At 39.9% G+C, this 21,723-nt stretch overlaps 2 protein-coding genes across 2 annotated transcripts in view; one reads left to right on the top strand and one right to left on the bottom strand.

Annotated features, from left to right (window-relative positions):
* The window catches only part of ctnna2 (catenin (cadherin-associated protein), alpha 2), a 960,302-nt gene that overhangs the window by 438,603 nt on the left and 499,976 nt on the right, over positions 1-21,723 (top strand). The window lies entirely within an intron of this gene.
* Positions 16,953-20,511, bottom strand: LOC133639580 (leucine-rich repeat transmembrane neuronal protein 1-like). The gene has a single exon (XM_062033007.1). It carries the CDS (start codon positions 19,468-19,470, stop codon positions 17,893-17,895), a length of 1,578 nt encoding a protein of 525 aa, XP_061888991.1. The 5' UTR covers positions 19,471-20,511; the 3' UTR covers positions 16,953-17,892.

The following is a 21,723-nucleotide window of genomic DNA, read 5'->3' as shown; positions in this document are numbered from 1 at the left end:
GGCCACAAAATGGACTGACCATACCTCTGGCTAGCCTGATTTTCACCCTACTCAAAAAAAAAACTAAAAAAATAAAACAGGCTTCACTACACATCTTAAAATAAAGCTTTGCCAGCTATTCATCAGTCATCTACCGATGTGGGTGCTGTGAGTTTGATCATTTTGGTTTTCTACACCTATGTTACCGTCTGGTATATAACATCTGTTGTGTGGGATAAGTGCAGAGCGAGTGTATACTTCAAAAGTAGAGCAAGTAGACAATAGCTGGTCTCGGTACCACACACTTTGTCGGAGATAAGTGCGGACACACGACACGTTGAAGCCGACACACTCTGAAAGCACCTTTCCTCTGTCTGAGCCCCACATCCAACACGCTGTTGCAGGACACGTGAGACAATTGCTGAAAAGAGGTTTCAAACACAATCCACCTTGAGTCATGTTCTGTTGCAGCACAACTCAGAGCATTTTGAAGGCATGGACAGACTCAAGTGTGCTCTTATGCTGCCTTGAAAGCCAGCGTTTGACCTTTTACCTTTTGCCTCGTGTTCTGGCCTTTCTGAGGACAACAAGCCACGTTTCCTGCCTCTGACCTTTGCGGTATTTTCATATGATTGTGCAACCTTCTTATAATTAGCCCCGTTATTGACCTACATCACACACGTCTATTGTGCATGTTCCTATCCACATGTGTGTGGTATGCACGTTATGGCATGGCTGCGCACGCATGAAGCAGCTGGGCTCCGTGTAGAGAGAAAAAGAGCAAAGTATCACACGTTGGTGCTCATTAGAACGCCCTGATACACACTTTTCTTCTAAAGTCATGTTGCTACTCGTTAGAACGCCCCGATAGACACTTTTCTTCTAAAGTCATGTTGCTGCTCGTTAGAACGCCCTGATAGACACTTTTCTTCTAAAGTCATGTCGCTGCTCATTAAAACGCCCTGATAGACACTTTTCTTTTAAAGTCATGTCGCTGCTCGTTAGAACGCCCCGATAGACACTTTTCTTCTAAAGTCATGTTGCTGCTCGTTAGAACGCCCCGATAGACACTTTTCTTCTAAAGTCATGTTGCTACTCGTTAGAACGCCCCGATAGACACTTTTCTTCTAAAGTCATGTTGCTACTCGTTAGAACGCCCCGATAGACACTTTTCTTTTAAAGTCATGTCACTACTCGTTAGAACGCCCTGATACACACTTTTCTTCTAAAGTCATGTTGCTGCTCGTTAGAACGCCCTGATAGACACTTTTCTTCTAAAGTCATGTCGCTGCTCATTAAAACGCCCTGATAGACACTTTTCTTTTAAAGTCATGTCGCTGCTCGTTAGAACGCCCCGATAGACACTTTTCTTCTATAGTCATGTTGCTGCTCGTTAGAACGCCCTAATAGACACATTTCTTCTAAAGTCATGTTGCTGCTCGTTAGAACGCCCCGATAGACACTTTTCTTCTAAAGTCATGTTGCTGCTCGTTAGAACGCCCCGATAGACACTTTTCTTCTAAAGTCATGTTGCTGATTGTTAGAACGCCCCGATAGACACTTTTCTTCTAAAGTCATGTTGCTGCTCGTTAGAACGCCCTGATAGACACTTTTCTTCTAAAGTCATGTTGCTACTCGTTAGAACGCCCCGATATACACTTTTCTTCTAAAGTAATGTTGCTGCTCGTTAGAACGCCCCGATAGAAACTTTTCTTCTAAAGTCATGTTGCTGCTTGTTAGAACGCCCCGATAGACACTTTTCTTCTAAAGTCATGTTGCTGCTCGTTAGAACGCCCCGATAGACACTTTTCTTCTAAAGTCATGTTGCTGCTCGTTAGAACGCCCCGATAGACACTTTTCTTCTAAAGTCATGTTGCTACTCGTTAGAACGCCCCGATAGACACTTTTCTTCTAAAGTCATGTTGCTGCTCGTTAGAACGCCCCGATAGACACTTTTCTTCTAAAGTCATGTTGCTGCTCGTTAGAACGCCCCGATAGACACTTTTCTTCTAAAGTCATGTTGCTGCTCGTTAGAACGCCCCGATAGACACTTTTCTTCTAAAGTCATGTTGCTGCTCGTTAGAACGCCCCGATAGACACTTTTCTTCTAAAGTCATGTTGCTGCTCGTTAGAACGCCCTGATAGACACTTTTCTTCTAAAGTCATGTTGCTGCTCGTTAGAACGCCCCGATAGACACTTTTCTTCTAAAGTCATGTTGCTACTCGTTAGAACGCCCCGATAGACACTTTTCTTCTAAAGTCATGTTGCTACTCGTTAGAACGCCCCGATAGACACTTTTCTTCTAAAGTCATGTTGCTGCTCGTTAGAACGCCCCGATAGACACTTTTCTTCTAAAGTCATGTTGCTGCTCGTTAGAACGCCCTAAAAGACACTTTTCTTCTAAAGTCATGTTGCTGCTCGTTAGAACGCCCCGATAGACACTTTTCTTCTAAAGTCATGTTGCTACTCGTTAGAACGCCCGATAGACACTTTTCTTCTAAAGTCATGTCACTGCTCATTAAAACGCCCTGATAGACACTTTTCTTTTAAAGTCATGTCACTGCTCGTTAGAGCGCCCTGATAGACACTTTTCTTCTAAAGTCATGTTGCTGCTCGTTAGAACGCCCCGATAGACACTTTTTTTCTAAAGTCATGTTGCTGCTCGTTAGAACGCCCCGATAGACACTGTTTTTCTAAAGTCATATGCTGCTCGTTAGAACGCCCTGATGGACACTTTTCTTCTAAAGTTCTAGTTTTTTTATTAAAATATTGTGATTAATAGTGTCAAATGCTTTAGTTAGATCCATGAACACTGCTGCTGCACATTTTTTACTATCTATTGCATTGGTCATTTTGCGGAATAGCCTTCATTTCTAAGAACAAGAATAGACTGTCGAGTTTCAGATGAAAGTTCTCTTTTTCTGGCCATTTTGAGCGTTTAATTGACCCCACAAATGTGATGCTCCAGAAACTCAATCTGCTCAAAGGAAGGTCCGTTTTGTAGCTTCTGTAACGACCTAAACTGTTTTCAGATGTGTGAACATGATTGCACAAGGGTTTTCTAATCATCAATTAGCCTTCTGAGCCAATGAGCAAACACATTGTACCATTAGAACACTGGAGTGATAGTTGCTGGAAATGGGCCTCTATACACCTATGTAGATATTGCACCAAAAACCAGACATTTGCAGCTAGAATAGTCATTTAGCACATTAGCAATGTATAGAGTGTATTTCTTTAAAGTTAAGACTAGTTTAAATTTATCTTCATTGAAAAGTACAGTGCTTTTCCTTCAAAAATAAGGACATTTCAATGTGACCCCAAACTTTTGAACGGTAGTGTATATATATATATATATATATATATATATATATATATATATATATATATATATATATATATATATATATATATATATATATATATATATATATATATATATATATATATATATATACACACACACATACAGTACAGGCCTAACGTTTGGACACACCTTAAAAAAAAATATATAAATAAATATATATACAGTTGCGATCAAAAGTTTGCATACACTTGTAAAGAACATAATGTCATGGCTGTCTTGAGTTTCCAATCATTTTTAATTTACAACAGCAAAACAGGTCCACATATTGCTGGGTATTGTGGCCCAACAGCAAAATTTTTGTTACATCACGAAACAACATTTGAGCTGTTTGGCCACAATACCCAGCAATATGTTTGGAGGAGAAAAGGTGAGGCCTTTAATCCCACGAACACCATGCCAACCGCCAAGCATGGTGGTGGTAGTATTATGCTCTGGGCCTATTTTGCTGCCAATGGAACTGGTGCTTTACAGAGAGTTAATGAGGCAATGAAAAAGGAGGATTACCTCCAAATTCTTCAGGACAAGCTAAAATCATCAGCCCGGAGGTTGGGTCTTGGACGCAGTTGGGAGTTCCAACAGGACAATGACCCCAAACACACGTCAAAAGTGGTAAAGGAATGGCTAAATCAGGCTAGAATGAAGGTTTTAGATCCTCACTTAAAGGTATGGACAATGCTGAAGAAACAAGTCCATGTCAGAAAAGCAACACATTTAACTGAACTGCACCAATTTTGTCAAGAGGAGTGGTCAAAAATTCCAGCAGAAGCTTGTGGATGGCTACCAAAAGCGCCTTATTGCAGTGAAACTTGCCAAGGGACATGTAAGCAAATATTAACATTGCTGTATGTATACTTTTGACCCAGCACATTTGCTCACATTTTCAGTAGAGCCATAATAAATTCATAAAAGAAGCAAACTTCATGAATGTTTTTTGTGAGCAACAAGTATGTGCTCCAATCACTACATCACAAAAAAATAAGAGTTGTAGAAATGATTGGAAACTCAAGACAGCCATGACATGATGTTCTTTACAAGTGTATGTACACTTTTGATCGCTGAATTTTCACATTTGACGTTCAAATACTGAGAAGAGACTTGCGGTGAGTCACCAGCCAGTTGAGCCTCACCATGGATTGCGCAATGACTCGGCTAACTGCTGGCCTGCTGTGCAGTGAGACCGTATTGCTAGATGAATTATATTATACATTTCCATACTTTAGTTAGCTGAGGTATATAATGTACAGTGTATTTTGTCAACAACTGTATGTGTGTAAGTATTTCTTGTGCTGAGCAATCACGGCAGCACGGTGGGAGAGGTGTTAGTGCGTCTGCCTCACAATACGAAGGTCCTGAGTAGTCGTGAGTTCAATCCCGGGCTCGGGATCTGTCTGTGTGGAGTTTGCATGTTCTCCCCGTGACTGCGTGGGTTCCCTCCGGGTACTCCGGCTTCCTCCCACCTCCAAAGACATGCACCTGGGGATAGGTTGATTGGCAACACTAAATTGGCCCTAGTGTGTGAATGTTGTCTGTCTATCTGTGTTGGCCCTGCGATGAGGTGGCGACTTGTCCAGGGTGTACCCCGCCTTCCGCCCGATTGTAGCTGAGATAGGCTCCAACGCCCCCCGCGACCCCGAAGGGAATAAGCGGTAGAAAATGGATGGATGGATGGATGGAGCAATCATAAAACGGCTGCGAAGACGCACTGGGTGAGGCTCGCAGTTCTCCCGCCTCCTGGTGGTAGAGGGCGCTAGTGATCCCAGGGATCATTCTTGCGACTACTCGGCTGCAGAATAAGTGACAATAAGCAGCAACAGTTAGCAAGTCAAGTGCAGCGGCAGCGATCGTTTATTTTTTCCTCTCGCCTAGACTTTTAACATGGAGGATTACATATCCTAAATAAAACAGTTTTTTAAACTGGACTTTCAATCGAAGCAGGAGGTAATAATTAAAGGAAGATCTCCATCGAGACAGAGAGACTTTTAAAACTGAAGAAAGATAAGGAAGACTTCTATAGGCGAGGGCGGACCTACGTCACTTCCGCCTACCAATCCCCTAGCAACCGGTCGCCATATTGAATTCGTTGAAAACAAACCAGCTCACGGCGAACACAGCATTGACAGAAAAAGCATTTAACGAGCTTTCACGGCATTTTAAACTGTTCTAAATGGCCTATGATTATGTAAATAGTCTTTCCAGTGAGGCTAGGTTAAGATACGAGTTAAAATGTTCTGTAGTTGATTAAATGGCAACATGAAAATTATAGGGTTTATTGGTTTTTAAAAACCCAACTGTTAAGTGCAAATTTAAACGAAACCGGTTTTCGAAAATAGCCTATACAGGCTATAGACTATATAGTATATACCGCATGTTATTTTTGTACAACAACAACTTCAGCTGTCGAACGTTATAAGGTACAAATTCAACAAGTACAACATTAGCACGGACGGTATAGCCAAGTTGTGGTTAAGAAGGTGGATTTTTGTTCCTTATATTTACCAGAAACAAAGTGATCCGAACACACGACCCGGGACTTTGGGGGACTCCAGTGAGAACCGTCCTCGTTTTCCCGGTGTAAAGCTGCGAGCCATTTGTCTCGTCTCTGTGGGCTTTTATCACGCTTTGGCAGAACAAAATACGACCTTTGTTTTCCCTGTTTCCAGTTGTGGTTAGCACAACCAAAAACAACACAGTTTTTCGGCATTTTTGGAGGCAGAATGTCGGGTTTATTCAGCGTAGGTCGACAGGTTAAAGAGTAATGGCAACGGTTTGTTTTCAACGCCAGTCTGGTTGCTATGGCTCGAAGAACCCGTATGTAGCTCAGTTGCCCGGATGTCGGCCCTCACCTATAAACAAGTTATCGATGCTTTTATTCAGAAGGAGCGGCGCATGGACTTCATTTATAAGTAAAGGTAAGACCATAGTAACATTTTTTTTATCAAATGGGCTTTTTTGTGTGCTACAGTTTGTAGGTGTAAAGAATGCTGGTATGAGCTTTTAAACATAACCCGTTAACTGCTGCCAATCAAATGGTGAATAAGATACTCTTTAGGGTTCATATGTTTGTAAATCTGACTGTGATGAAGTCAGTGCCTCACCAGCCATGAACCTCACTGCACGTCACTGATATATATATATATATATATATATATATATATATATATATATATATATATATATATATATATATATATATATATATATATATATGTATATATATATATATATATATATATAAATATATATATATATATATATATATATATATATATATATATATATATATATATATGTCTATATATATATATATATATATATATATATATATATATATATATATATATATTAGGGATGTCCGATAATGGCTTTTTGCCGATATGCCGATATTGTCCAACTCTTTAATTACCGATACCGATATCAACCGATACCGATATCAACCGATATATACAGTCGTGGAATTAACACATTATTATGCCTAATTTGGACAACCAGGTATGGTGAAGATAAGGTACTTTTTTAAAAAAATTAATCAAATAAAATAAGATAAATAAATTAAAAACATTTTCTTGAATAAAAAAGAAAGTAAAACAATATAAAAACAGTTACATAGAAACTAGTAATTAATGAAAATGTGTAAAATTAACTGTTAAAGGTTAGTATTATTAGTGGACCAGCAGCACGCACAATCATGTGTGCTTACGGACTGTATCCCTTGCAGACTGTATTGATATATATTGATATATAATGTAGGAACCAGAATATTAATAACAGAAGGAAACAACCCTTTTGTGTGAATGAGTGTGAATGAGTGTAAATGGGGGAGGGAGGTTTTTTGGGTTGGTGCACTAATTGTAAGTGTATCTTGTGTTTTTTATGTGGATTTAATTTTTAAAAAAAAACAAACAAAAAAACGATACTGATAATAAAAAAAACGATACCGATAATTTCCGATATTACATTTTACGCATTTATCGGCCGATAATATCGGCAGACCGATATTATCGGACATCTCTAATATATATATATATATATATATATATATATATATATATATATATATATATATATATATATATATATATATATATATATATATATATATATATTAACTGTTACATGTGGCCCTCAGAGCGCAGCCATAATTGCAATGTGGCCCTCAACAAAAAAAAGGTTTGACCCTCATGTTACAGTGCAGAGACCCCACTGTGGTCCGTCAAAGGAATGTGTGTGTTTGTCCACAGTCAGACTTAGTATTGTTGCCCAGGGAATAAAGGAGGAAGTAAAGGTGAGCAGATAGGCTGGAAGAAGTTTCATGTCAGCCCTCCGGACTCCAGACTCGTAAAATATTCAGTTGTTCTCCATCACCCCTCGCTCTCCCGGCTTATTTAAGAACGCAGCCAACGCAGATCAATCTGCGGCGCCGACGTTGGCCTCAATGCTCAGACGCCGTGGAATATTTCAACAAATGAGGCGTCGCAACCTGGAGATTTATCCGCCGCATGTCAAGAGTCTTTGACATAGTTTGAAGGACAGCTAGAGATGGGATTAGTCCATGACGAGGGAATCATTTGAAGCCACGTCCTTATCCTCACGCCTCACTGCAAGTCCGGATGATGAACAGCCAAGTCCAGTCTTCAAATATCAAGTGGATCATAAATCCCACCTGGCAACTAATAACCATTATCCTTGCCTGATACATGTTCACTGACAAATTACCTCAACGTTGAACCATTTAGCCCTCAACATTGATGTGATTGACATGCAAATCTTTCCTACATACAGTAGCCTTTGACCATTAGAATGTTTAGACCAGGGGTGGATGGTGGAGGGTGTGTCAGTCCATTGCCAACCGGGCATTAAAAAAACAACCTAAAAATCTTCACAATGACATCGCTATGACGTCACTTGATTGACATTCACGGCATCAAAGGGCTGCTGCGAACTTGTTATTAATTAAAAAAAAACGACCGACAGGAAGGCGAGAAACACTTATTATTTTAACAGACTTTCGCACCCAACCAGCTGTCAAAAGCCTAAAGACCGACTGCACACTTCCTGTCTTCACAATAAAAGCGCTGCTCCATTCTGCCGCCAATGTATTTCTAGTAAAGTGTATAAAAAGGAGTACGGAAACCGGGCAAATAAGATGGCAAAAAGCAACCACTTTCATGTGGTATTGGACAGAAAGGAGGACTTTTTTAGAAATTAGAAGCTACCAGTACTACTTTCTGATTCCAATCAATGCAAGTCATCAGAATCTGGTCATACAACAACTTATATTCTTGTCTGCATGAAGGAATCTATATGTGTTAAACATGCTTGTATTATCATTAAACACCTTTAACTTCTTAACAAAAACCTCTCTTTCATAAATAAATAAATACATATATAATATATACATATATTATTGATTTATATATCTAAATATATACATACATTATTAATTTATATATGTAAAAATATATGTAAATATATATATATATATATATATATATATATATATATATATATATATATATATATATATATATATATATATATATATATATATATATATATATATAAGGTTTGGACACACCTTCTCATTCAATGCGTTTTCTTTATTGTCATGACTATTTACATTGTAGATTGTCACATCAAAACTATGAATGAACGCATGTGAAACAACTGAAAACATGTTTTATATTCTACCGTTCTTCAAAATAGCCATCCTTTGCTCTCATTACTGCTTTGAACACTCTTGGCATTCTCTCCGTGAGCTTCAAGAGGTAGTCACCTGAAATGGTTTTCACTTCACAGGTGTGATAGTTTTGATGTGACAATCTACAATGTAAATAGTCATGAACATAAAGAAAACACATTGAAATGAGAAGGTGTGTCCAAACGTTTGGCCTGTACGTATATATATATATATATATATATATATATATATATATATATATATATATATATATATATATATATATATATATATATATATATATATATATATATATATATATATATATATATACATAGTCGAGGTTTCTGTGGTATATCCGTTATACAGTGCCCAATACCGGGGTAGAGCGGAATATACGTTTGGTCAGGAAAAAACACAATAGGCTATATCATCCCTACAAGCCTGTTTCACAGGTTTCCCTGTGATTTTATAAAATCTCCTGACGAGCAGGGACACCTGAGAAACAGGCTTGTAGGGATGATATAGCCTTTTGTGTTTTTTCCTGACTTAACGTGTATATATATATATATATATATATATATATATATATATATATATATATATATATATATATATATATATATATATATATATATATATATATATATATATATATATATATATATACGTTAATCACCATGCCCCCACGCCTGCCTGTACCCACCCGCTCTGTGCCCTATATAAACCATGGTATGTGAATGCTTCCATTAAAATCTCCTGAGGATTGAGGAAACCCCTCATGAAACTGGCCTGTAGAGATGAAATAGTCTTGTGATTTTTTCCCACATATATATATATATATATATATATATATATATATATATATATATATATATATATGTGTGTGTGTGTGTGTGTGTGAAGATGAGGTAGATCACCTCGACTTGGTCAATTGAAAAGTAGCTCCCCTGCTGTAATAGTGTGGCCACCCCTGGATGAGACACATTTTTCATATACGTAACACTTTCATTGTCTCCATATAACTTGATCTGCTGGGAGAAACCACTCTACTTATAATGAGACAAAGGGCATCAATTTAAACTGCCATTTTTGGCCATTTATGTGTAAACTTCCAGTTCAGACACATTTTAATTATTGTACTAAGTTCTCTTCGGGTCGACACAAAAGCAAAAAGCAGTACAATATAGTTTTTTTTTTGTGTGTAAGTACAGGTGAAACTCAAAAAACTTGAATATCGTGTACAAGACCATTCATTTTAGCGTTTCAACTTCAAATGTGAATGAATATGGGATATAAAGTCATTAGATAGCAGTTTGAATATGTCAAGCTTTTATTTGTTGTCATTTTAAAAATCAAACCCAAGGTTTTCAGAAATGCTCAACTCAAGGTTTTCATAGGCTGTAAACCACAATCATCCTAATTTGATCAAAAATAGTCTTGGAATATGTAATGAGTCTATGGCATATACTAGTTTCACCTTGTCAATATAATAGCTGCTATACTATTGTTTTGCGTTATACCTGTATGTAAACTAATCTATGGCTATTCTAATTAATCCAGGTCGTTATCTTCTTACTGCCAGTCTAGGTCTATGAGCGTGAACTGATTCCTCTTTGGAAGATGCTACCAAACACATAATACAGATATCCTCAACTTGCTACAATCTTTAGACACAGAGTCAATGATGTGTGCCCAAACAGTTGTTTAAACCGTTGGTGTCTCTACCAAGACCTTTTTCTTGATGACTGACCCATTTTTCAACCAATCTTGCTCAAAGTTTAAACATTTACGCTTGCCAGTCCCCTAAAAGTGTGTACCAAATTTCACACTGATTCGGCTAAACGACCTAAAGTGGGCGTTGTGGAGCGCTTTGAGCAATGTAAGACATTTCAAATCGGTTTGACTTATAGGGGCGAACTTTGGGGTTTTAATAACAATGTCATCGTATAATAGCACAGGGCACACATCAGGGTACATGTTTGGTAAAAAGAATCACCCTTTTGTGTGTAGCAGTTAAGGAGTTACCTTAGCCTTACATGGATGTCTCAATTTGGAAGGTTCATTTGGCCATTTTTCCCAATTTTTCTTTCGTTTCATATGCATAACCCTAATTAGAAAAAGGTGAATATGTCCAAATTTCTGAAAACCTGTTCTTTTTTTTGCTGAATAAGACTTGTAAACATGATTTTAATTTTGTATCATAGAGTCAATGATTTATGGCCAAACAGTTGCTTAAACCTGTGGTGTCTCTACCAAGACCTTTTTCTTGATGACTGACCCATTTTTCCACCAATCTTGCTCAAACTTTACACATTTATGCTTGCCAGTCCCCTAAAAGTGTGTACCAAATTTCACACTAATTCGGCTAAACGACCTAAAGTTACAGTGGGCGTTGTAGAGCGCTTTGAGCAATGTAAGACATTTCAAATTGGTTTGACTTATAGAGGATATCTTTGGGGTTTTAATAACAATGTCATCATATAAAAGCACAGGGCACACATCAGGGTGCATATTTTGTAAAAAGAATCACCCTTTTGTGTGTAGCAGTTAAGGAGTTACCTTAGCCTTACATGGATGTCTCAATTTGGAAGGTTCATTTGGCCATTTTTCCCAATTTTTCTTTCGTTTCATATGCATAACCCTAATTAGAAAAAGGTGAATATGTCCAAATTTCTGAAAACCTGTTCTTTTTTTTGCTGAATAAGACTTGTAAACATGATCTTAATTTTGTATCGCAGAGTCAATGATTTATGGCCAAACAGTTGCTTAAACCTGTGGTGTCTCTACCAAGACCTTTTTCTTGATGACTGACCCATTTTTCCACCAATCTTGCTCAAAGTTTAAACATGTACGCTTGCCGGTCCCCTAAAAGTGTGTACCAAATTTCACGCTGATTCGGGTAAACGACCTAAAGTAAGACATTTCAAATTGGTTTGACTTATAGGGGCGATCTTTGGGGTTTTAATAACAATGTCATCGTATAATAGCCCAGGGCACACATCAGGGTGCATGTTTTGTAAAAATAATCACATTTTTGTGTGTAGCAGTTAAGGAGTTACCTTAGCCTTACATGGATTTCTCAATTTGGAAGGTTCATTTGGGCATTTTTCCCCAATACCTGTTTTTTGTTTTGTTTCAAATGCATAACCATAATTAGAAAAAGGTGAATACATCCAAATTTCTGAAAAACTGTTCTTTTTTTTGCTGAATAAGTCTTGTAAACATAATCTTAATTTTGTATCACTTAGACAATGATTTATGGCCAAACAGTTGCTTAAACCTGTGGTGTCTCTACCAAGACCTTTTTCTTGATGACTGACCCATTTTTCCACCAATCTTGCTCAAAGTTGACACATTTACGCTTGCCATTCCCCTAAAAGTGTGTACCAAATTTCACGCTGATTCGGGTAAACGACCTAAAGTAAGACATTTCAAATTAGTTTGACTTATAGGGGCGATCTTTGGGGTTTTAATAACAATATCATCGTATAAAAGCCCAGGGCACACATCAGGGTGCATGTTTTGTAAAAAGAATCACCCTTTTGTGTGTAGCAGTTAAGGAGTTACCTTAGCCTTACATGGATGTCTCAATTTGGAAGGTTCATTTGGGCATTTTTCCCAATTTTTTTTCGTTTCATATGCATAACCCTAATTAGAAAAAGGTGAATATGTCCAAATTTCTGAAAACCTGTTCTTTTTTTTGCTGAATAAGACTTGTAAACATGATCTTAATTTTGTATCGCAGAGTCAATGATTTATGGCCAAACAGTTGCTTAAACCTGTGGTGTCTCTACCAAGACCTTTTTCTTGATGACTGACCCATTTTTCCACCAATCTTGCTCAAAGTTTAAACATGTACGCTTGCCGGTCTCCTAAAAGTGTGTACCAAATTTTGTGCTGATTCGGCTAAACGACCTAAAGTTACAGTGGGTGTTGTGGAGCGCTTTGAGCAATGTAAGACATTTCCAATTGGTTTGACTTATAGGGGCGAACTTTGGGGTTTTAATAACAATGTCATCGTATAATAGCACAGGGCACACATCAGGGTGCATGTTTTGTAAAAAGAATCACCCTTTTGTGTGTAGCAGTTAAGGAGTTACCTTAGCCTTACATGGATGTCTCAATTTGGAAGGTTCATTTGGCCATTTTTCCCAATTTTTCTTTCATTTCATATGCATAACCCTAATTAGAAAAAGGTGAATATGTCCAAATTTCTGAAAACCTGTTCTTTTTTTTGCTGAATAAGACTTGTAAACATAATCTTAATTTTGTATCACTTAGTCAATGATTTATGGCCAAACAGTTGCTTAAACCTGTGGTGTCTCTACCAAGACCTTTTTCTTGATGACTGACCCATTTTTCCACCAATCTTGCTCAAAGTTTACACATTTACGCTTGCCAGTCCCCTAAAAGTGTGTACCAAATTTCACGCTGATTCGGCTTAACGACCTAAAGTGGGCGTTGTGGAGCGCTTTGAGCAATGTAAGACATTTCCAATTGGTTTGACTTATAGGGGCGATATTTGGGGTTTTAATAACAATGTCATCGTATAATAGCACAGGGCACACATCAGGGTGCATGTTTTGTAAAAAGAATCACCCTTTTGTGTGTAGCAGTTAAGGAGTTACCTTAGCTTTACATGGATGTCTCAATTTGGAAGGTTCATTTGGCCATTTTCCCCAATTTTTCTTTCGTTTCATATGCATAACCCTAATTAGAAAAAGGTGAATACGTCCAAATTTCTGAAAACCTGTTCTTTTTTTTGCTGAATAAGTCTTGTAAACATGATCTTAATTTTGTATCACAGAGTCAATGATTTATGGCCAAACAGTTGCTTAAACCTGTGGTGTCTCTACCAAGACCTTTTTCTTGATGACTGACCCATTTTTCCACCAATCTTGCTCAAAGTTGACACATTTACGCTTGCTAGTCCCCTAAAAGTGTGTACCAAATTTCACGCTGATTCGGCTAAACGACCTAAAGTTACAGTGGGTGTTGTAGAGCGCTTTGAGCAATGTAAGACATTTCAAATTAGTTTGACTCATAGGGGAGATCTTTGGGGTTTTAATAACAATGTCATCGTAAAATAGCACAGGGCACACATCAGGGTACATGTTTGGTAAAAAGAATCACCCTTTTGTGTGTAGCAGTTAAGGAGTTACCTTAGCTTTACATGTATGTCTCAATTTGAAAGGTTAATTTGGCCATTTTTCCCAATTTTTCTTTCGTTTCATATGCATAACCCTAATTAGAAAAAGGTGAATATGTCCAAATTTCTGAAAACCTGTTCTTTTTTTTGCTGAATAAGACTTGTAAACATAATCTTAATTTTGTATCACAGAGTCAATGATTCATGGCCAAACAATTGCTTAAACCTGTGGTGTCTCTACCAAGACATTTTTCTTGATGACTGACCCATTTTTCCACCAATCTTGCTCAAAGTTGACACATTTACGCTTGCTAGTCCCCTAAAAGTGTGTACCAAATTTCGCGCTGATTCGGCTAAACGACCTAAAGTTACAGTGGGCGTTGTAGAGCGCTTTGAGCAATGTAAGACATTTCAAATTGGTTTGACTTATAGGGGCGAACTTTGGGGTTTTAATAACAATGTCATCGTATAATAGCACAGGGCACACATCAGGGTGCATGTTTTGTAAAAAGAATCACCCGTTTGTGTGTAGCAGTTAAGGAGTTACCTTAGCCTTACATGGATGTCTCAATTTGGAAGGTTCATTTGGCCATTTTTCCCAATTTTTTCGTTTCATATGCATAACCCTAATTAGAAAAAGGTGAATATGTCCAAATTTCTGAAAACCTGTTCTTTTTTTTTTGCTGAATAAGACTTGTAAACATGATCTTAATTTTGTATCGCAGAGTAAATGATGTGTGCCCAAACAGTTGCTTAAACCTGTGGTGTCTCTACCAAGACCTTTTTCTTGATGACTGACCCATTTTTCCACCAATCTTGCTCAAACTTTACACATTTATGCTTGCCAGTCCCCTAAAAGTGTGTACCAAATTTCACACTGATTCGGCTAAACGACCTAAAGTGGGCGTTGTGGAGCGCTTTGAGCAATGTAAGACATTTCAAATCGGTTTGACTTATAGGAGCGATTTTTGGGGTTTTAATAACAATGTCATCGTATAATAGCACAGGGCACACATCAGGGTACATGTTTGGTAAAAAGAATCACCCTTTTGTGTGTAGCAGTTAAGGAGTTACCTTAGCCTTACATGGATGTCTCAATTTGGAAGGTTCATTTGGCCATTTTTCCCAATTTTTCTTTCGTTTCATATGCATAACCCTAATTAGAAAAAGGTGAATATGTCCAAATTTCTGAAAACCTGTTCTTTTTTTTTTGCTGAATAAGACTTGTAAACATGATCTTAATTTTGTATCGCAGAGTCAATGATGTGTGCCCAAACAGTTGCTTAAACCTGTGGTGTCTCTACCAAGACCTTTTTCTTGATGACTGACCCATTTTTCCACCAATCTTGCTCAAAATTTAAACATGTACGCTTGCCGGTCCCCTAAAAGTGTGTACCAAATTTCACGCTGATTCGGGTAAATGACCTAAAGTAAGACATTTCAAATTGGTTTGACTTATAGGGGCGATCTTTGGGGTTTTAATAACAATGTCATCGTATAATAGCACAAGGCACACATCAGGGTGCATGTTTTGTAAAAATAATCACCTTTTTGTGTGTAGCAGTTAAGGAGTTACCTTTGCCTTACATGGATTTCTCAATTTGGAAGGTTAATTTGGGCATTTTTCCCCAATACCTGTTTTTTTTGTTTTGTTTCATATGCATAACCCTAATTAGAAAAAGGTGAATATATCCACATTTCTGAAAACATGATCTTTTTTTGCTGAATAAGACTTGTAAACATGATCTTAATTTTGTATCACAGAGTCAATGATTTATGACCAAACAGTTGCTTAAAGCTGTGGTGTCTCGACCAAGACCTTTTTCTTGATGACTGACCCATTTTTCCACCAATCTTGCTCAAACTTTACACATTTATGCTTGCCAGTCCCCTAAAAGTGTGTACCAAATTTCACGCTGATTCGGCTTAACGACCTAAAGTGGGTGTTGTAGAGCGCTTTGAGCAATGTAAGACATTTCAAATTGGTTTGACTTACAGGAGCGATCTTTGGGGTTTTAATAACAATGTCATCGTATAATAGCACAGGGCACACATCAGGGTGCATGTTTTGTAAAAAGAATCACCCGTTTGTGTGTAGCAGTTAAGGAGTTACCTTAGCCTTACATGGATGTCTCAATTTGGAAGGCTAATTTGGCCATTTGCCCCCAATTTTTTTTCGTTTCATATGCATAACCCTAACTAGAAAAAGGTGAATACGTCCACATTTTTTTTTTTGCTGAATAAGACTTGTAAACATAATCTGAATTGTGTATCAAATCAACAGAAAAATAGCAGTGATTTATTTCTCTCCACCAAGTCATGGATGTTTCTCCGCTGAGTTGAGCGGCTACATGTAGAGTTCAAGAGGCAGAGGCATGAATGTGAAGGTACGCACACTAGAGAGCAGTCTGTTCCCTCTTTCTGCAGTGGTTGTGATCCGCCGTCTCCGCCTCACAGCCCCCTCCCGCTTACTGCCACAAAATACAGCAGCCAATGTCAAAGGATGGAGGAAATGACGTCTGTACAAATGAACACCAAAAAGAAGTATATATATATATACATATATGTATATACCTCCAACGTCCTCGTGTACAACAAACATTTTGATTGTTTGTGCAAATCTCCCTTGAAGCCGGTGGATTACTCCTTTTCAGTGATTCATGTCTGCATTTTGATTATACGTCTGGTGTGTATTGTTGTTGCTCTGCGTGCTGGATTCCATGAAAGCCCCCCCCCCCCATTCCCACACAAAAACCATTGAGAAGCAACAGGAGACTTTATATTTTTCTTTACTTTGATGGTACACAGATATAATAATATGAAGGTGTACTAACTGATCAAAATGTGCGATTGAAAGCAAGGGGAGGGAACAATACTACCAGTGAACCAACACAGTGAATCATAAAGCAACACAATGTGAGATAAAAGAGAAATTTCGAGACAATGGCTATTACATTTGGGATGAGTTGCAAATGCGCCTTTCATTTTCTGCTTGTATCTTTTTTTTGTGTGTGTGGTTTGTTTTAAAGGACTGCGGAGTTATTGCACTCGAGTCAGCCAACACATTTCATTTCTGAGCAGCCTCTCACACACACACACACACACACACACACACACACACACACACACACACATGATTTCAATGTGAACAGCATGTATTTAAACATTTTGCTTCTTTCTTTTTTCTCATTTTTTTTTTTTGGAGTTTACAAAAGAAATAGATTATTTTGAATCGGTTAAATCCACACTTGCACTTCTTTTTAACATTTTTTACACATACTTGTATCTTTACATTTGGAATCCAACTTAAATATTTTTGATATATATATATGTTAGATCCTTGTCAAATATCGTTTACCATATTACAAATGTTTTTTTGTTTTTTTTTTGTCCACAGTTTTAATGACAGGTCCCGCAGCCGAAAGACACGTTAAAGCTCAAATATCCATGAATCAGGGGAAAAAAATGTGCAGCTTGTAATGTATTCCTCTCAGTGACGCTAGTGCGTCAAGCCGTCCGCAAGTCAAGAGCCCGTTCTGCCTGGTACTGTAGCGTCGAGTGGGCAAAGATACAGCAGGAAATCCACAGCAAAATGGTCAGCTCCGTGAAGCAAACTTCCATATCACAGTGATATGCTGCGTAAGATGTGACCAAAATATACATTTAATCCTGCGTGCGCTTATCCAAAAAGAACAGATTTACCACCAGGCCCCGGGTCACACCTCACATTCCCGAGAAGGTTGCTGCTGGCAAGTGCATGAGCCGTATTCATTGATGATCACCAGAGCTCCCTCGATATTGTTCGGCTTATAGTCAACGTAGTACTCCGGTGTAGAAATTGTAGCCATCTGCTGCATGCTTTGCTTCTGCTTCTGTTTGCGGCGCTGGCTGCTGAAACACTGCCTCAGCTGCCTTATTCCGGCCGGGAAGCACTTCCACGACACGTACAGCATGAGCACGATGATGAGGAAGGAGAAGATGAGGGCCATGGTGCCCGTCACCACCTTGTGGATCTGCATGGTGCTCTCCAGGTCGCCGTGGCCCACCGTGACAGTGAACGAACTGGTGACCACCTCGCCGCCCTCGCCCTCGTAAGGGTTGGGGGTGAACGGGCCGAGGAACGCGGAGCCGCCATGAGCCGGATCCCGCGTGGAGGCGTACATGCCCGCTGAGGTAACTTCCAGAGGGGGGTCTTCACACAGCTGAAAAGCGTAGACGGCGTCCAAGACGTCCTCGCCTTGTGCCGTGTCCGGGCTCGAACACGAGAGCGAATTGTCCCGCTGCCCTCGAAAGGCACTCAACCACGAGGCCAAGGCACACACATTGCGGCTGCACTCCCAGTCGTTCCCTCCGAGGGTGATGCTGGTCAGGGAGGACCACGAGTCCAAGATGCGCTGGTCCATAGAAGTCAAGCGATTAGAGTCCAGCATCAATATCTTGAGGTTGGGCGCGCTCTCAAAAACATGTGGCTCGACGTACTCAATTTCATTGGCCGATAGGTCAATCTTCTCCAAGAAGTGCCACGTCCATTCCAGGGTGTTGACGACAATAGTCGCGCGGTTGTTGTGCATATACAGGGTACGTAAAGAGATCAGTCGGGGGAAGTGGGCGAGGTTGACTTTAACCAGCTCGTTGTGCTCCAGATGCAACTCTGACAACTTGAAGAGTCCGGCGAACGAGTTCCGTGCCAGACTCTGCAGTTGGTTGTATCCCAAGTCCAGAAACTGCATGCTCCGACAGTCTTGGAAAATCCTCACTGGCACGAATTTGAGAGCGTTGTAGCGCAAATGCAAATTGGTGAGCTTTCTAAGGCCGTGGAACAAGTCAGGCTCCAGGGCCTGCAGCCTGTTGTACGAGAGGTCGAGGATGCGCAGGTTGGGGAGGGGCCTGAAGGTGCCGTTTGGCAGACTCTCAATCCGATTGCTGCTGAGGTCCAATTCCTTGACCCGCCTCAGCCGCTCGAATGCAGCCTCCTCCACAATGTCAATGTTGTTGTGATCCAGGTAGAGCCAGGTGAGCTGTGACAGGCCGGCCAGTTGGCCGTCACGTAACTCGGTCAGGTTGTTCTCCCTCATCGACAGGCCCAAGGCGCTGCTCAGGTTCTGGGGAATGTCTGTGAGGTTCAGCCCCTCACAGTACAGCAGCTTGCTGTCGCAGCGGCACAGCCTGGGACAAACCCCCTCCGCCGAGGGGACCATCCTCAGAAAAATGCCCAATGAACACAGTATCAACCCCGGGGGCTTCTTCACCGGCCACTTTAAGTACAGTCCAATTAAAAGGAAATCCATCAGCATGAATATCCAGGGATGCCACTGAGCAAACGTCCATTCACTCTGGATATTGTCTCCCCACTTCTCACATCATATGTAGCGCATCACGCCTTGTTTCGTATTCACTATTTCTTCTTTCGCCGGATTAGTCTTTTCTCATTTGGTCAACTAAGAAAATCCTGACGGGGGGGAAGTCTCTTATGATTCCGATCAAACGGTGGGAGGAGACATCAAAATTAAAAAAAAAAATGTCCTCACGGATCGATCTTATCTGAGAAGATTCCTACTCACCCCCCCTAGCCGAAAGCTGACATTCAGCGTCTCGCTTTGTGCCCCGCGACACTAATTATGTGCGGGTCTAAAAAAGGACCCCACTGTGGCACAAATTCACCGCCACCCCCTCCCGTCTCTCCTTTCAGTGGACACCAGATCCTTGGCAGGCGTACAATGTCTTAGTTCTCCTCAAGTCAAAGAGGCGGAATCCAAGTGGGGAGACGGTGGAAAGCGCAAGTTCCTGCGGTCAGCATGCATGAGCTCGGTCTCTTCAGCTCCTCCGCAGTCCTCTGCTGCAATGATGGGGAGAGGAGAACATTTTTTTATTTATTTTTTTCCCCAGGTATCTGTCTTTTTTTTTTTTTTCCTCCCCCCCCCCCCTTTCTCCTCCCCTCCTTGCTTAAGTTTCAGCGTCTCTGCAAGCAAACCACTAACTTGTGGGGGTTCAGATCCCTTCCATCGTGCTTTCAGTCGCTGACAAAAGGATTAGAAAAAGTCAACCCCTTGGACAATATTCCACGTCATGTCAGTGGCTCATCTCCGTTTAAAAAAAAGAAAGAAGAAGCCCTCTTGCATCCGCAGTGGCTGGCGGGATCGGCTCCCTCTCTCTCCCGCCTCGCTGGCTGGCTCTCCCGGGCGATGTCTCGGCCGACTGGAAGCGGGTGCTGAAGGTTAGTGCTGGTGAAGACGGAGGCGTGCGGTCCCCGGCAGCGGAGCGGCACACTGGCTGCACAAACGCCGACTGTTCACTGAGTGTCGTAAGCCGCTCACAATTCGGAGGCTTCTCTCTCTCCCCGGCTTGATCGCTCACTCACTTGGTCTTCCTCCCCCTCCTCCTCCCCTCGTTCTCTCTCCCCGCCCACCCCCGGGCCTGGGACATTTGCATATTCACAATGGCCCGGGCTTAAACTGAGTGTGTTAATGAAACGCTCTCTCAATAATACTTTTGGCCAAATAATGTCCGTCCCCCCCCCGACCCCCTTTTTCTTCTTCTTCTTCTTCTTCTTCTTCCACCTGACCGTGAGAGAGCAGCTTTATGACTTCAGACTTGGAAAGTAACCTTCGTCCAGCCAATGGAACGCTAACCTTTTATGAGTTTCAGCGGAGACCAATCCCCCATATTGATCAGATGTACGACATATATATGTATATATATATATATATATATATAATCAACACAAGCCATATAGCGTTGGCCATTCCATCAAAGAAGCCCGCAGCCTCCGTTGTCATAATCAATTATGTCCACAGCCTCCTCTCTGAATACTGATCTAAATGCTTGCCAGATAGTATTAGTTGGAAGCGAGATGCTTGTTCTCGGAAAAATACCAAAAAAAACCTCCACTCTGCTCCTGTTTGCGATTCTATGGGAGCACGTCCTCGGCTTGTCATCGTTGGCCGATCAATTAGGCGGTGATCAATGACACGGCCGGAAATGACTGGTATGACTTCATTTGCTTCACCCACTTGACCTTTCAGTTCATTTGGCCTGAATTTGGCTTTTTATTCATGGGAAGAGTCACAGCTGAGCAAAATGGAAAAAAACAAGCTAATGTGCGTCCTTCTAAAGCAGGGGCGTCCAAACTTTTTCCACTGAGGGCCGCGCACTGAAAAATCAAAGCAAGCGGGGGCCATTTTGATATTTTTTTTAATTTTAAAAACCAATACAATATATGTATAAAAATTATACATTTAGGCCTCCACTCAGGCTTGGTCCAAAAAATATTTAAAATGTGTCATTATTCAGTATTATTATCTCTAGATCAACATTACGTCTATCTGTCAATATAACCTTTTTAAATATTTAAGTCGTATGCTCTTTTTGTCAAAGAAAACCCTGTTTTTTTATGGAAAAAACACAAAATATGCAATATTTTCACCCAATAAAATTTTCAAGAGGAATATTTCAGATTATATAATAATTGGAGCCTTAAAAAGGTCAATAACTCATAACACCATTGATTTTAATTCATTATTATTTTTTGAGCAATGACACTTAAAAAC

This window comes from Entelurus aequoreus, linkage group LG22, assembly GCF_033978785.1.
Source record: "Entelurus aequoreus isolate RoL-2023_Sb linkage group LG22, RoL_Eaeq_v1.1, whole genome shotgun sequence".
NCBI lineage: Eukaryota > Metazoa > Chordata > Actinopteri > Syngnathiformes > Syngnathidae > Entelurus > Entelurus aequoreus.
This window is presented reverse-complemented; position numbering and strand designations above follow the sequence as displayed.

Coding starts and splice junctions, on each gene's coding strand:
- LOC133639580 (XM_062033007.1), bottom strand. CDS start 19,470: ATGCTGATGGATTTCCTTTTAATTGGACTGTACTTAAAGTGGCCGGTG.